Below are 15789 nucleotides of genomic sequence, written 5' to 3'. Positions count from 1 at the left end.
ATAATAAATCATTTACAAGCCGTGGAACAGTCAAAGTTGACGTTGCGCAGAGCGCCACAATATATACAGGGTGCTTAAAAAAAATGTTAACACTTCCATGGGACGATCGTTAATGGAAAAATAACGGATAATACACGAACATGATATCAAATGTAAGAGCTTCAAAAAGTCAGTCTTCACGTGTTCGCCATCGTCAACACGTGCCTGGAATCTTCTCCAGGTGGTCTCCAGAGCCCAGAGGAGGCATATTTCTTGTGGCCTTGTTGCAAATCCTCAGAAGTGTGAACATTCTTTTGAAGTGCCAACCTGTATGTTGCAAACGTTCTTCACAGCGACAGTTGAAGATATTTCCCAACAAATGGATAAAATAAAACAGGGGGGGCATGAACCATCTCGGAATATTCTAATGACACAAGGCATAATGTGGGATGGCAATGAGCTGAACTCAGCATAGACATGGCTAAAGAAAGGTCGAGTACAAAAAACAGTTTTCTGAACAATTGGAAGAGATCTGTCAGGGAAACTCGACTGGGAAACGCTGCGGAATATGTCCCGTGGCGCAGCGATTGAAAGTTGGTCCCAGAATCGAGATGATGAAATCGAGACGGGCGTTCGGAAAGGAGAGTGGTTTGGGTGGCTTTTAGAGAGGAGGGAAAAAATCTCTGCGCTGAGGCGCAGCCTTCACGGTTTACTTGCGGGAAGTGCTGAAGATTGATTGAATACAACTCTCAAAGAGATTCTTCCTCGACTCGCGAATTGTTTTTTAGTCGCGATGGGCCCGAGACGAAACGCGCTCTCCCGTCGTGTCACCCGCCTGCCGGAGATGTCCAGCAGAACTGAACGGCACCGTTTCGTCTCCGGCTGTGGTACCGATGTTCCTGCTCCTAGGCTTTTACTTTACGTGTTTAGTTGATGGCCCGCGCTGGAACAGCATTATCTTCATTTAATTATATCTTTTTTAAACTGGGACATCAAGAGCCCCGTGATTCGGACTTAGTGTTGACAGTTGCAGAACGCTCCCGGCATGAATAGCGGCCCGGAGTCGAGTGTGGATTTCCGATGAGGCCGAACAAGATCGAAACGAGTCGCGACTTCCACACTGCGGATTGACTTTCTGGGTGGCATGGCAGCCTCAATCGTGTCAGTGGGTACACACGACGTTGTTTATTTGTAATTGTAACAAAAACACTTTTACTTTTTAAATATACTCGGAGACATGATATTGTATTGCAACTGTTTAAATCCAATTATATCAAATCAAGATACAATTATATCGTGATTTTATTTGCGAAATGATGGATTTTGATGATAAATATTAAGTCAAGGTGGGCGGTGCAGCAGTGCTGCAGTGAATCCAGCACACCGAGTTCAATTCCCGGCTGTGGATCAACCGAGGGTGGTTTGCCGATCAGCCTCCATGAGATTGAAACCAGTCCGTGCTTCCATATTATCAGCAGGGGGTCAACGTGACCTTGTGATTTTATAAATATAGAAACAATACTCTCACTTGTTTTCAAGTATACTTGGAGACATCAGACTTACTTTCACTGTGTTGAAATCCAATCGTGTCGGGGTTTATTTGCAACTGAATGGATTTTGAAACACTTCATTCGTGGTGCGGGCGGTGGATCAGTGAATGCAGCAGACCCGAGTTCAATTCCCGGCCGTGGCTAACCAGCTCAAGCTCCCCCCCCCCCCCCATTCACTACACCCACCCTCACCAGAGTGGTGAAGTATGGGTAAACAACCCCCGTGACTGGCAGGGCATGCAGAGGCTTTCATCCAGCAGCAGTGGATTGGCAATGGTTTGTCAATGACTATTCTTGTTGCCGTTGCAAAATCCAGCCGCATGTGTACATAGTACATTTATTTTTAGTGTGGGGCAGATTGGAGGCAATGTCTTAAGACAGCTGCAAACCCGTGAACATAACAGGAAGTATGATAATTGTTTTTTTACCCCTTTATTTGGCAACAAAACTGACACCTTTTTTTTACAAGGAGTCATGTTTGCATAGACCACAATACCTGTAGTCGTAATGCAAACAAAAAACATAACTCTGATCATGTATATGCACTATCCTTAAAGTTGATTGGTCCATACCCGAGACAGCTTTCCTTAGAGCCTTGTCTCACATGGTGTTGAACCACATGACGCCAAAAGGCGCAGGTGTCAGTTTTGTTGCCAGATAAAAGGGTACAAAAACAATATATTTTTTACTGGCAAATGAGGTTCCAATTGGATAAACAGGAAGTATGTTTGTTGAACTTCTTTCGCACCGTACATAGCGCTATTCCGAATGAATTCACGGGAACGCATCACTGGTCGCTGAGCTCTCGTCGAGTCCAGAGACTTTTGTCTGCGCAGCACAGCGAGACTTTTGCATTCTCTTTACGTTCATTGCAATGAACGATGAGAGCTTATTCACCACGGTGAGACTGGTACAACGCCGTGGCGCTTTCCACACCTCGTTGCTCTGGAACCGAGACCCGGCCAATCAATCAAGAAACACGTGGCAGGCTTTTGCGACCAATATTATTCTTAATCAACGTTTTTGGGTTTAGATCGCGTTATTTATAAATGTGTCGTAACCCTCCACCACCCGACAAGGCCAATCAGCAAAAAAATGTCACGTTGACAAAAGACAAATAGTTCACTAGCTTTAGCCCACCGGTGTGTTGAAGCGTAAAACCACAACATTTACAATTTTCGCCAGAACAATTCTCCCGAATTGCCCGATGATGCTGATTGCAATTACCAGCGAAACGTCGTACTCAAAAATTGTAAATGTTGTGGTTTCACGCTTCAACACACCGGTGGGCTAAAGCAGTGAACTATTTGTCTTTTGTCAACGTGACACTTTTTTGCCGATTGGCCGTGTCGGGTGGTGGAAGGTTACGACACATTTATAAATAACGCGATCTAACCCAAAAACGTTTATTATGAACAATCAAGAAACGTTCGCGACATCTGAGCACAACGGGAGCCTGAAAAGGTATCCCGACAGATTTATTGTAAAGACGGCACAACAAACGAAGAGAGGTTCGAGGAGGAAGCAAACGAGGCCGTGCTGATGTCCATAATTATCGGAGAAAGCACGCCGCCTTAAAAACACACACAAACCCAGGAGACGCGATGAGCGCATGTCACCGGGAACGGAGATCGAAAGAAGCCCTCTGTGGACACCGCCAGCGCGAGCTGGAGCTGTGGCTCAGGCGGGTGGGTGGGTGGGGATGACACGGGCAGGGCTCTCCACTCGGCACCAGTGCAGGTCCCCACGACACCGCTCGTGCCGAGTAGCCCACAGGCTCCCCACGGTAAACGCCGGGACGAGGCTGGTGGTACCCCAGGGAGGTATCACCATCATCACCATCATCACCACCATCATCACCACCATCACCACCATCACCACCATCACCACCACCATCATCACCATCACCATCATTACCACCATCACCAACACCATCATCACCACCACGATCACCACCACCATCACCACCATCACCACCACCACCATCACCACCATCACCATCATCACCACCACCATCACCACCACCATCACCAACATCACCACCACCATCACCACCACCACCATCATCACGTGCCTCCAGACTCCCCCCGCCCCCCCTCGTGGATCGTATTTTCATGAGCAGCTATTTCTGTCTTCACTTTATGTGTTTCTTTTCAAAGCCTTACAGTAAAAGTGATGAATGCGTGTGACACCGACTGTAGCCACGCTATGTGAAAGTAGAAACAACACGCTCCACGTGTTTGTTTATATAAATTATCACGGTGCGCCCGTAATGATTTGTCGTCGGCGGGGTTCGGTGCTTCTGAAATGCGCCGCTGGCTTCGTGCGAGGCGTGAGCAGCGGGACAAGGAGCGGGCACACGGAGCTGGCTGGCTGGGGGGGGGGGGCTGCCACTGCTGGAAAATACTCGGGGGTGGGGGGGGGGTGAAGGGAGTTTGTGAAGAACCCGATCCCACTCTGGCTGCCGGCCAATGATGAACTTCGCCAGCGGTGAGTGCAGCGTGCCACAGGCGAGGGTCGGGGTGGGGTGTGGGGAACAGAGGGCCCCGTGAGCGGTACGCGTGGGCCAAGGTCTCAGAGCAGCAGTAGCAGGCAGCAGTTGTAGCAGCAGCAGCAGCAGAAGCAGTGTCATCACCAGTCGGTGCAGCAGTAGCACCAGCAGAACGAATAATTTCAGCAGCACCAACATCATCACCAGCAGTTGCAGTTGACACTAGCAGCAGTTCCATCAGAATTAACATCAACACTAGCAGCAGCACCATCAGAATTAACATCAGCACTAGCAGCAGCACCATCAGAATTAACATCAACACTAGCAGCAGCACCATCAGAATTAACATCAACACTAGCAGCAGCATCATCAGAATTAACATCAACACTAGCAGCAGCACCATCAGAATTAACATCAGCACTAGCAGCAGCACCATCAGAATTAACATCAACACTAGCAGCAGCACCATCAGAATTAACATCAACACTAGCAGCAGCATCATCAGAATTAACATCAACACTAGCAGCAGCACCATCAGAATTAACATCAGCACTAGCAGCAGCATCAGCAGCAGTAGCACAGGGAGAGGGGGGGGGATCAGCTGTGTTCAGCACGCGGGAGGAGGATGTCCGACTTCATGGTGAATGTGCTCAACGAGCTGCTCATGGACGAGCACGGCCTCTACAGCTTGCCCTGCGACCACTGCAACGAGGTCTTCCCCGGCATCCTCGTGGGAGACGCGTACGTTGCACGCCGCGGCCTCCATCGCACGGCAGCGCGCGGCGTTTCACCGCGACCCACGGTTAGAGAGCGCCCAGTGAACGATCTCTGTCCGTCGAGCGGGGAGGAGGCTCACGGTAAACGATCGTAACCAGATGATGCTCATATTGACCCCCCCCCCCCCCCCCCCCACGTGGAGCAGGAGCGCAGCTACGTGGTCACCACGTCTACGCCTCTATATGAGGAACGAAACAGGTGGACTTCTGCACAAATCTGGCTGTCGCCTGATGAAGCTAGTTGTAATCGCTGGCGAAACGTCGTACTCAGATTGTAAATGTCGTGGCTTGGCTCTCCAACACACCGGTGTGCTGTACTAGTGGCGAATTGGCCACGTTCTGTTTAGCACGTAGGCGTCGAATTATTTTGAGGTCTTGCCCAAGACCTCAAACGCGTAAAAAAAACCAGCGCTAAAATAACTATTTGCGAGTATGCGCATTATTTATTTATTTACTCTCCCTGGAAGTCGTTCCATGGGTTTCCGCACTTGCGAATTCAAACGCCGATGCAGACACGCTACGCTGGGACGCATCGCAAAAAGCTGATTGCGTGCTCACAATGTGGCTTTGATTACATGACAGGACGCGCCAGGGAACCGTGTTCTCTGCGGCGCTGTCAAGCCGCCGAGTTCGATTCCCAGCCACGGCAAATATCAGCGGCGCGTGATCTCTGAACAGGTCCTGAGTCTCCCTGCACACGCCGGCCCCGCACTAAGCAGTGTGGTGAAGTATGGTGAAACAGCCCCCCCCCCCATGAACGACGCAGAAGTGTGGGGGAGGGCCTTCATCCAGCAGTGGAATTGTCAATGACGCGTTGCGGTTTTGATGTCGATATAATCTCCAAAAAGGCAACAACGACTTCGTGGCGGGCGGACAGCATCCTCGTGACGAGCTGTCTGGTCTGGGGTGTTTTTTTTATTCACAGGGACGTGACATTATTAGCGGAAAGCGGTGGGACAAAAACAAATGGGTGGAGATGATGGCAAAGTGGAAAGGTTCAATTTAGAGTAAAACGAGATGATGAGAAATGACAGTGGAGAAATTGAACAGAATTTCAAGAAAATTGCCACGGCAAGAAGGCCTATATACGTAATAAAGTAGTTTTTTTACATTTGGCCTATTTGATGGTGATGATGATGATTATTATTATTATTTCTCGAATTAAAGCTTTCGTGACTGCATGGATTCATCTTCTTGGTACTTTCGGTAAAGTCACGTAGAAGGGAAATAATAAAATAATTAAAAATAAAACATAATAAAATACAATTCTCACGACGTTTCGGCCACAACGCAAGCAGCCGTCCTCAGGTGAAGAACAGGTCTGTCGGAAAGACAGCGTCCGTGGCCGAAACGCCGTGAGAATTGTATTTTATTATGTTTTATTTTTATTATTTCCCTTCTACGTGACTTTACCGAAAGAACCAAGAAGATATTATTATTTCGTTTCCTGCCACTCCATTGCTGAATAAAGGTCTTCCCATACCGTGCCATTCTAGGGTGGGGGGCGGGGGAATTGTTTGACCATACTTCACCTCTAAGGTCGCACTCATTACACGCAAAGTGCTTGCCGCAAATGAACCACAATACCACGCTGATCTCGTCAAGGGGCATAAATCACCGTCAAGCAAACTCCAGCCATCCTCGCAGTAGCAGCAGCAGCAGCAGCTTTTGGCTGCTGCCATCGAACTAAGGCGGTGGTCACCGCATCATCATCGCGCGGCGCTTTCAGATGCGCTTCTGCGGCCGTCTGGAACGCTCTTCCTTCCGATATCAGGAAGCCACCGGAGCTGTGCACTTTTACATCATCTAGAAGGAAAACGAATTTCTTTAGAACTGCTCTGTGTGTGTGTAGTTTGTTGTCATTCCCCCTCGCGCCTCCGATTAGCACGGTTGGCTACGTACGGTGCAAAAGAAGTCTAACGTACTACACACTTCACCACAATGCTTCATACCGGTTGGCGAATGTGGGGAGGTGTCCAAAACCGATTGATGCATCATTCGCCACTTAACGTTAGCCGTTGCCGGGAATTGAACTCAGGTCGGCTGGATCAGAGAGCAGTGTGCCAAACGGCTGCACCACCACCGCTGCTCCATAAGACTCAAAATAAACTGAACTGCAGCAGATTGTGAGCAAGGTCGTGAGAAGGGGAAGAGAGCGATGTAAGTGCTACGCAAGAGATAATTTTCCACATTGGGAGCAGTAAATGAACAGAATCGGCCCCATCAAGCACAGTTCCGTCGGTCTAATTAAATACAATTGTGCATTAAGTATTTTAGAACTATCGTTTTTCACTATTCGTCCTGCGGGGTATAACGTTTATAAGCAGTGTAATCCCTCTAAAATATGTTGCTGAAACTACGGGGCGAAAGAAGTTCAAACTAAAGTGGTTTATCGAAAAAAATATTCCAACCACAGTGATGTATTCTAAGCAACGAGGACATTTCATTGCGAGTATTTTTTTTAATGAACCCAAGACAGAGATCGCTCAGCATCGATGCTTCATGTCGTCCGGCGTATCTCTCGCGAGCCGCGTTCTGACTCCTGCCTGCAGGCGACACAGAAAATATTCGGCGATGAATGCGTAGCCCACTCCGCGCTGACCAGCGTGGCGAAGTATGGTCAAAACAACTCCCATGAGTGACAGGGCTTGGGGCAGGCCTTCATCGAGCAGTGGATTGACAAAACTATATTGGTCTTTTAAATTGACCCAGCCAGGTGGTGCGAGAGTTGCTGACTCACAATCGTCATTATTATTTATTTTTACCTACGTGACTTTACCGAAAAAAACCTAAGAGTATGATTCCTTGCAGTCACGAAAACTTCAAATCTAGAATAACAATCGTCAGGTTTCGCGTTCAAATCCCTTTCGGGAGTTGGCTCGGCTTGCATCCCTCTGGAGTTGATACTTATAAATGCCACTTTCATAATACAGATTTTGTTTGGGTTAGATTGCGTAAATATATGTGTCGTGAAACCCACCACCACCCGACACAGCCAATGCCACTTTGTGGGAAGCCAGCGGTGATAAATGAATGGTCCCAACCGTAGCAATATGACATTTCCACTGCTGGGATTGAGCGCCGCCAAAACTCAACAAATTATTTGGTGATGCTGCTGCTGCTGAAGGCACTCGTGGTGGCTATGAGATAGTAACTACCTCGCCTGGTATACAGGAGGTCGTGAGTTTGATCCCGGCCCTGACACCTGCTGTATATTTGGAGTTTGCGTGTCTCTCTCATCACCATCACGGTGGCTATGAGATGTTGACTCCCTCGCCAGGTATACAGGAGGTCGTGAGTTTGATCCCGGCCCTGACGCCTGCTGTATATTTGGAGTTTGCGTGTCTCTCTCATCACCATCACGGTGGCTATGAGATGTTGACTCCCTCGCCAGGTATACAGGAGGTCGTGAGTTTGATCCCAGCCCTGACGCCTGCTGTATATTTAGAGTTTGTGTGTCTCTCTCCCCGTGGTCGCGTGGATTTTTCTCCGGGTCCTCCGGGTTTTCATTCCACATTTAGTATCAACGTCACGCGTTTAGAGTATTTGGCTGCTATAAATATCCAAATGATGATACACCACTTCATTGAGCTATCATATGTGGCCAGGTCGCTTCTGAAAAAGAGCTACATAGCTCAGTGGGCCTTACCTGGTAAAATAAAAAAATAGTTTAGAGTTGGCAGTGGTGCACAAATAACAAATAAATAAATAAACTCAACACATTCGGCAATAAAACTGTGGCCTTTAAAAGAAAAATAGAAAATCGGTGATATTTTGGCCAATGGTTCTTCTTACGAGCTACACATCGTGGAAAAGCCATCGCCTGAAATGCTGCTTCAACGTCTTATTTGAGCCGAGAGAGAAAGAGGGACTTTGCTGTGGATGTGTGCGGTCTGAAAGCGCCGCGTGTTGATCCAATCCAGTCAAGTTGTCGATCTAAAGATAGCGCGGAGACTTGAGGACAAGTCGCCGCTCCGCTGATATATCGAATGCAGCAGATGCCTGAGCTGCAGCGACGCTCCCCGTCACTTAGAAACACGCGGCGCCAGCTCTCAATTGTCAACGCTGATGCATCGGCAGAGCGATATTTATAAAAACAGGGGTGGGGGGGGAGACGATGAAGAATGGCACGATAATCACCGCTTGTCACGCGTTCTCTCATTTTGCATTGTTTGCATCCACGACATCATTGTACATCCATGTCAAACACGCATCACGCTGGTCGTCGGGTTTCCTGAACATATCGAAGTGTGGAGCCCCACGTGTCAAACTGCTTCGCACGGAATTTACGCAAACGGGTGCGGGTTTTTAGTTTTCTTCGACATTTTACCGACGATTATTTTCCTCCCCGCCGCCTCCGATCATTAATTTCACTCTTCGCCTATTCTGATTTAAAGCTTCTTTCGTGACTGCAGGGATTCATATTCTTGCTTCTTTCGGTAAAGTCACGTAAAAGGGAAATAATAAAATGATACAAATATAAAACAATAAAAATTCTCACGACGTTTCGACTGCAACACAAGCAATCATCATCAGGTATAAATGAAATAGCAACAGAAAATCTAACCAGAAAACTATAGACAGACATATAAGCAGACAGATATCACCAAGATACATAGAGAGAGTAACACAGATACATAGAGAGAGTAACACAGGTACCTGTGTTACTCTCTCTATGTATCTTAGTTTTCTGGTTAGACTTTTTGTTGCTATTTCATTTATACCTGATGACGATTGCTTGTGTTGCAATCGAAACGTCGTATGCTACTATTTAATTTATTATTTTATCTTTATACGTGACTTTACCGAAAGAACCAAAGAATAATTCCTGCAGTCACGAAAGCTTCAAAATTAAGCTGTGAAATCCACAGCACGAAGCTATCTATCTTCGTCTATTGTCAGTGGGGCGGGGGGCACGTCAGGGGCCGCACTAAAGGCCACCAGCGGCCGCCACTGACCCCCGCGGGAGGAGGGGGGGGCCTTGAAACGAAGCACCCACTGCGTTTAGAGGACCACGCGGTGGGCCCCGCTGTGACCGGGCATCTCCGTGCGTGTGCGCGGTGCGCCCCAGTGAGATCGCACGGAGCGTCAGGAACCTCCAGCGACTGGGCGTGACGCACGTGCTGAACGCGGCCCACGGCACGACGCTGATGCACGTGGAGACGGGAGCCGAGTTCTACGAGGGGAGCGGCATCGCGTACCACGGCGTCCCCGCCTGCGACCTCGACTCGTACGACCTGGCCAAGTTCTTCGAGGAAGCGGCCGAGTTTCATCGAGAAGGCGCTCTCGCACCCCAAAGGTGCCCACAGCTCCGTGTCACCAGCCCACAGATAAAGATCCCCTACCCCCGTTATAGCCTCACGCAGGCTGTTGGGGCAAGAGCTGTTTAGGGGGCCGTCCATAAATGACGTCGCGCAGCTGGGTGAGTGGGGGGTCTGACGTTTGTGACGATGTGTGACGAGGGGGGGGGGGGGGTGAGAAATGTGACGTCACATAAAAAATGCGCAACTTTAAATAAATATATAATTGTTATAACAACACTCCTACAACATCAGAGTGCAGAGCCACATTAAATACGCACTACAATGACAATAGTTTAAAAGATTTGAAGCATGTTTTATCTTCAAAATGGAAATATGCTTGGGGGGGGGGCAGAGCTTTGTGACGTCATATTTGAGGGGTGGGTCTGACTTTTTGTGACGCCGTGTGACGAGGGGGGGGGGGGTCAAAAATCGTCCAAAATCTCGTGACGTCATTTATGGACGGCCCCTTAGCGAGTAGCAACCTACGAAGGCCGGCGTGGCACCCGAGCGGCCGGGTGGGGTGGCCAGCACCGCGCTCGGCCGCCTTTGTCTCTCCAGTGGCGACGCTTGCACACCGCACCAGGTCTTGCGTTTAAGGCCGAGTCGACCTAGGGGAGGCCCAGAACCGGTTCAGAAATTCGTCACCGATGTTGACCGCGAGCGGGAATCGAACTCTGCCGACCGGGTCCGTGGTGGCGCGGCGCCCTCCGTGCGCCCGCATCGCTCGCACCCCCCGATGACTCGGCACCGTGCCGGGTCTCGATCGACCGTCCGTGCACGCTGCCCGTGTCGGGGCGAGCGAGAGGGCAGCGGCTGATGGGGCCTCGACAGCGACGGTGCAATTGGATCTCCCGTAGCGGCGGCGGTGTCAGAAGTCGTCAAAACCGAGGGCATCGGTGTTTTTGTTTGCAACATTGCGGCGAGTGACCGCGGTGATGGCTTCTTTCACGCCAACAATTCAGAGTTCAAGATTGACGTTATACGCAACAACATCGTACCCGCAATACGTTAGGGGCCGTCCATAAATGACGTCACGCGATTTTGGACGATTTTTTACCCCCCCCCCTCGTCACACGGCGTCACAAAAAGTCAGACCCCCCCCCTCAAATATGACGTCACAAAGCTCTGCCCCCCCCCCAAAACCATATTTCCATTTTGAAAATAAATCATGCTTCAAATCGCTTTAAACTTTTGTCATTGTAATATGTATTTAATGTGGCGTTGCACTCTGATGTTGTATGAGAAAACATTTATTAACAAGTCTATTTAATTAAGTAGAACGTGTTGTCTATATTTATTTAAAGTTGCGCATTTTGATGTGACGTCACATTTCTCACCCCCCCCCCCCTCGTCACACATCGTCACAAATGTCTGACCCCGCCCCCCCTCTAGGTGCGTGACGTCACTTATGGACGGCCCCTTAATAGTGAATCATAATATTGATTGCGCATCGTAATATTGATTGTGAAAGCCTGCGTGTACAAAACAAATTTGGTGGAAGAAACCCTCATTTTATCATTCGTACGTGCCAACAATTTGATGGAATTCTGTTGAATCAAGTCTCAAGTCTCAAGCCACCCGTACCCGGCCGTACCAGGGTCACAATCGGGTACCCGTACCCTACCCGATACCCGGCTACCCGTACCCGGCCGGGTATCGGGTAGGGTACGGGGACGGGTACCCGATTGCGACCTCTGCAATGAAGCCATGTTGCAGGCGCGGGTGGGTTGATTCTAGGAACTTGAATTGTGAGAAGAGACAAGACGTTGCGAAATGAGTGACAAACGATGACTCGCCAGTGACTCACGGCCGACCTGTACCCGGGTACGGGTAGGCCGGGTATCGGGTAGGATACGGGTATCGGGGGGCACCCGATTGCGACCTCTGCCGCTTGTTCCCCGCAGGCCGCGTGCTCGTTCACTGCCGCGAGGGCTACAGCCGCTCTCCCAGCCTCGTCGTCGCCTTCCTCATGCTGCGACGAGGACGCGACGTGCAGTCGGCGCTGCGCCAGGTGCGCTCCCGACGCGCCATCGGCCCCAACGACGGATTCCTGCGCCAGCTGCTCCGCCTCGAGTCCAGGCTGGCCGAGCAGCGCAAAGCGTCGGCGGACTGAGTCCTTCAGCTTGTGGCTGTTGTTGTTGTGGTTGATGTGGTTGTTGTTGATGTCGTCGTCGGCGGATTGACTCCTGCAGCTTGTGGCTGTTGTTGTTGTTGATGTGGTTGTTGTTGATGTCGTCGTCGGCGGATTGACTCCTTCAGCTTGCAGCTGTTGTTGTTGATGTTGTGGTGGTTCATCTTCTTGGTTCTTTCGGTAAAGTCACGTAGAAGGGAAATAATAAAATAATAAAAATAAAACATAATAAAATAATTCTCACGACGTTTCGGCCACAGCGCAAGCAGCCGTCCTCAAGTGAAGAACAGGTCTGTCGGGAAGACAGAGTCTGAATGAAAGACCCCAGGCTTGGAGCGTATATTTAAGCTGGGTTAGAGGAGGAAGAGCGCCTTGACAAAATAATTTGCATATCAAGAGGAATTTAGCATATAATCCAACCTAGCTTAAATATACGCTCCAAGCCTGGGGTGTTTCATTCAGACGCTGTCTTCCCGACAGACCTGAGGACGGCTGCTTGCGTTGTGGCCGAAACGTCGTGAGAATTATTTTATTATGTTTTATTTTTATTAGCCCCCGCCCACTTTCGCACAACCGCGTCCACTCCGTAACTGGCACCGTCCACGCAGCAGCAGCAGCAGCCTTGCACGTGAAACTGCTTGCTCAGATGTTGTTAATCGCCTGATGATGCTGGTTGTAATCTCCACTACAATGTCGGACACAAATTGTAAACAAACAACAACGATCTGCTTGCCCTTTCAACATTCCTCCGGTGTTGCTGACAAACCAAATCAATTGCCAAGTTTCGCCCGCCAGGATCAACTTGATTCGGATTGGCCACGAGATCTTACCCTAAAGAAACCAGCAGTGAATCATAATTTTGGTTGTGAAAGCCTACGGGTAAAAACATCATAATAATAATGTGGGGACGGAATCCTGATTTATTAAAAAATAATTCAAGATCTTCAGGCCACCGCGACCAGCGAACTTTCTTCAAGCGCGAGGACTCCCGTCTGGGCCAAACCCGGTGGCGTTTGGCAGCTTCATCTTGAAGGCTGCGTTCACCGCTCAACATCTGCCCAATGGAAACGTGTGTTCACGCGTGTGTTCACGTGTGTGTTTACGTGTATGTACACGTGTTCGTGTGTTCATGTGTGTTCGTGTGTGTGTTCATGTGTGTGCCCACACGTGTGTTCGCGTGTTCATGTGTCCACGTGTGTGTTCACGTGTGTGCATGTGTTCACGGGTGTTCATGCGTGTGTTCGCGTGTGTTCGCGTGTGTTCACGTGTGTGTTCATGCACCAACCTTCCGTTGCTTCTCTCCGGTGGTTTCAAGTGAAAGGATCGTCAGGGTGGTCAAATCGTCAATCTCTCTTCGTCGTCGTCGTTGTCTTTGCTCTTAAGAGGACGGCCACTCACCAGAATGTTCGCCTGCTGCTGCTGCTGCTGCTGCCGTCTTCTCATGTAAGGCGGTGCAGACAAACATGCCTCCCAAGTGTTGGTGACTGGAAGATGCATGTAATAAACATTTTACTGTAAAAATAAAGACATTTATAATGTGACGTGTGTGTCTGGATTACGTGTGTAGGGTGTTAGGCAATGGATGATCGTGTAAAGCAAGTATGAGCCCCGAAGCAAAGTTGCTGTGGATTCATACCGAAGGCAAAGCTGAAAACATTCGTCAATGACACTGCCTTCGAGTTTCAGTCGATTCCATTTGTTACACACGGAGTGGTCCCGATGTGAAGCGACACGGCAACAACGAAAGCTCAAAACAAAAACCTCGACATGGCAGAGAATGAGTTCAAGGTCCTTCAGGAACGTCGAGGGGAATGAGTTCAGGGTCCTTCAGGAACATCGCAGAGAATGAGTTCAGGGTTCTTCAGGAACGAGGAGAATGAGTTCAGAGTCCTTCAGGAACGAGGAGAATGAGTGCAGGGTCCTTCAGGAACTTCAAGGAGAATGAGTTCAGAGTCCTTCAGGAACGAGGAGAATGAGTTCAGGGTCCTTCAGGAACTTCAAGGAGAATGAGTTCAGGGTCCTTCAGGAACGTCGGACAACGAACGAGGCATTCACCGAACTGTCGTCAAACGAAACACGATCGAGACAAAACAAGAAAACGAGGTGCAAATGCAGTGAAGTAGCAAGATGCGCCAGGGAGTGTGTTGGGTTCAGGCGCCAGGCAGCGCTGCGTGTTGGTCTCGTGGTGATCTAAAGAGGGGGAGTGAAGGGAGCCACCCAATGGGAAATTGCAGCAACGCGAAAACACCTTTTGACCAAAACAACGTTTGAGCGAATTTAACTTTAGTAGGATTAAGGAGGGGAATTAAAACAAGAATGCACCTGCCAGCATTTATTGTAAGGCACCGGTGTTGTTGATGAATGGGTTCGAGTTCTATTTTTCGATTTAAATCTTTCGTGACTGCAGGGATTCATCTTCTTGGTTCTTTCGGTAAAGTCACGTAGAACGGAAATAATAAAACAAAAAAAATAAAACATAATAAAATATAATTATCACGACGTTTCGGCCACAACGCAAGCAGCCGTCCTCAGGTGAAGAACAGGTCTGTCGAAAAGACAGCGTCATTCAACCATATAACCCCATGTAGTATTAAAAATTGTTGAGCTTACTTTCCCAAAGTTTTAGCTCTGAGAATTGAGAATGTGGGTTTTCGATGAACACGGTTGGCTACGTACGGCGCAAAAGAAGTTCACCGTGCACACACAACGCAGGCGATGCTCTGTATTCAGAGTGCGTGGGGGCACGCTGCCGCCCAGGGTGTGGACGACAAGAGCCGTCTCGGACATTATCTCACGGCACCCACCGAGAACACAGTTGGGGTATAATTGTGGCAAACGACAGAATCCATTGTTTCGTATCTCACGCATTCAATGAACGATTGAACAAGTTTTTTTTCGTCTTCATTTGACCAGGTGAGGCCCACTGAGCTATGTAGCTCTTATTTTTCAGAAGCTACCTAGACATCACAGATGATGGCCCAACAAAGTGGCTTAGCAGCCAAATACTCTAAACGCGTGATGTTGATTCTAAATGTGGAGGGACCAACCGTAGGACCCGGACACACGCGAGTTGAGTTCTTGTTTCACGTGGTGGGTCCTCACCAACGCCGAATGCGTCTCACGCACATACACACACGCACATACACACACGCACATACACACACGCACATACACACAACAACAACAACAACCGCCATTCGCCACTAAGTGGCGGTGACGTCACCACGACGCTTGTGCCAGGCCATGTGCACCTTGAGGCCACGTGAAGTGTCGAACACCCGCTGGCAGGAGGTCACGGGGCAGACCCAGCAGGTGCCACGGGTCGACTGACCGAGATGACCGAGATGACTGGCTGATGCACCACCTGTGCCCCCTACTGTACCAACTTGTACCATACACACACGCACATACACACACTCACACACACGCACATGCACTCACACATGCACGCACACACACGCACATACAAAGATAAAGATCCCCCATATAGACTTAACAGACTGTAGGGGCAAGTGCTGTTAGCGAGCACCTATGAAGTCCGGCACGGTACACGAGTGGG

General features: G+C 49.3%; 1 protein-coding gene across 1 annotated transcript; it reads left to right on the top strand.

The window, feature by feature from the left end:
- Positions 1-4126: 4126 nt before the first annotated feature.
- On the top strand, positions 4127-12421 carry LOC133350897 (dual specificity protein phosphatase 3-like). The gene is given in 4 exon segments (XM_061565737.1): positions 4127-4761; positions 9868-10063; positions 10065-10095; positions 12004-12421. Coding segments are annotated over 4 exon segments (552 nt in total). The 5' UTR covers positions 4127-4645; the 3' UTR covers positions 12213-12421.
- Positions 12422-15789: the final 3368 nt, after the last annotated feature.

This window comes from Lethenteron reissneri, chromosome 4 (genome assembly GCF_015708825.2).
Source record: "Lethenteron reissneri isolate LAM-NWPU_2019-01 chromosome 4, ASM1570882v1, whole genome shotgun sequence".
NCBI lineage: Eukaryota > Metazoa > Chordata > Hyperoartia > Petromyzontiformes > Petromyzontidae > Lethenteron > Lethenteron reissneri.
This window is presented reverse-complemented; position numbering and strand designations above follow the sequence as displayed.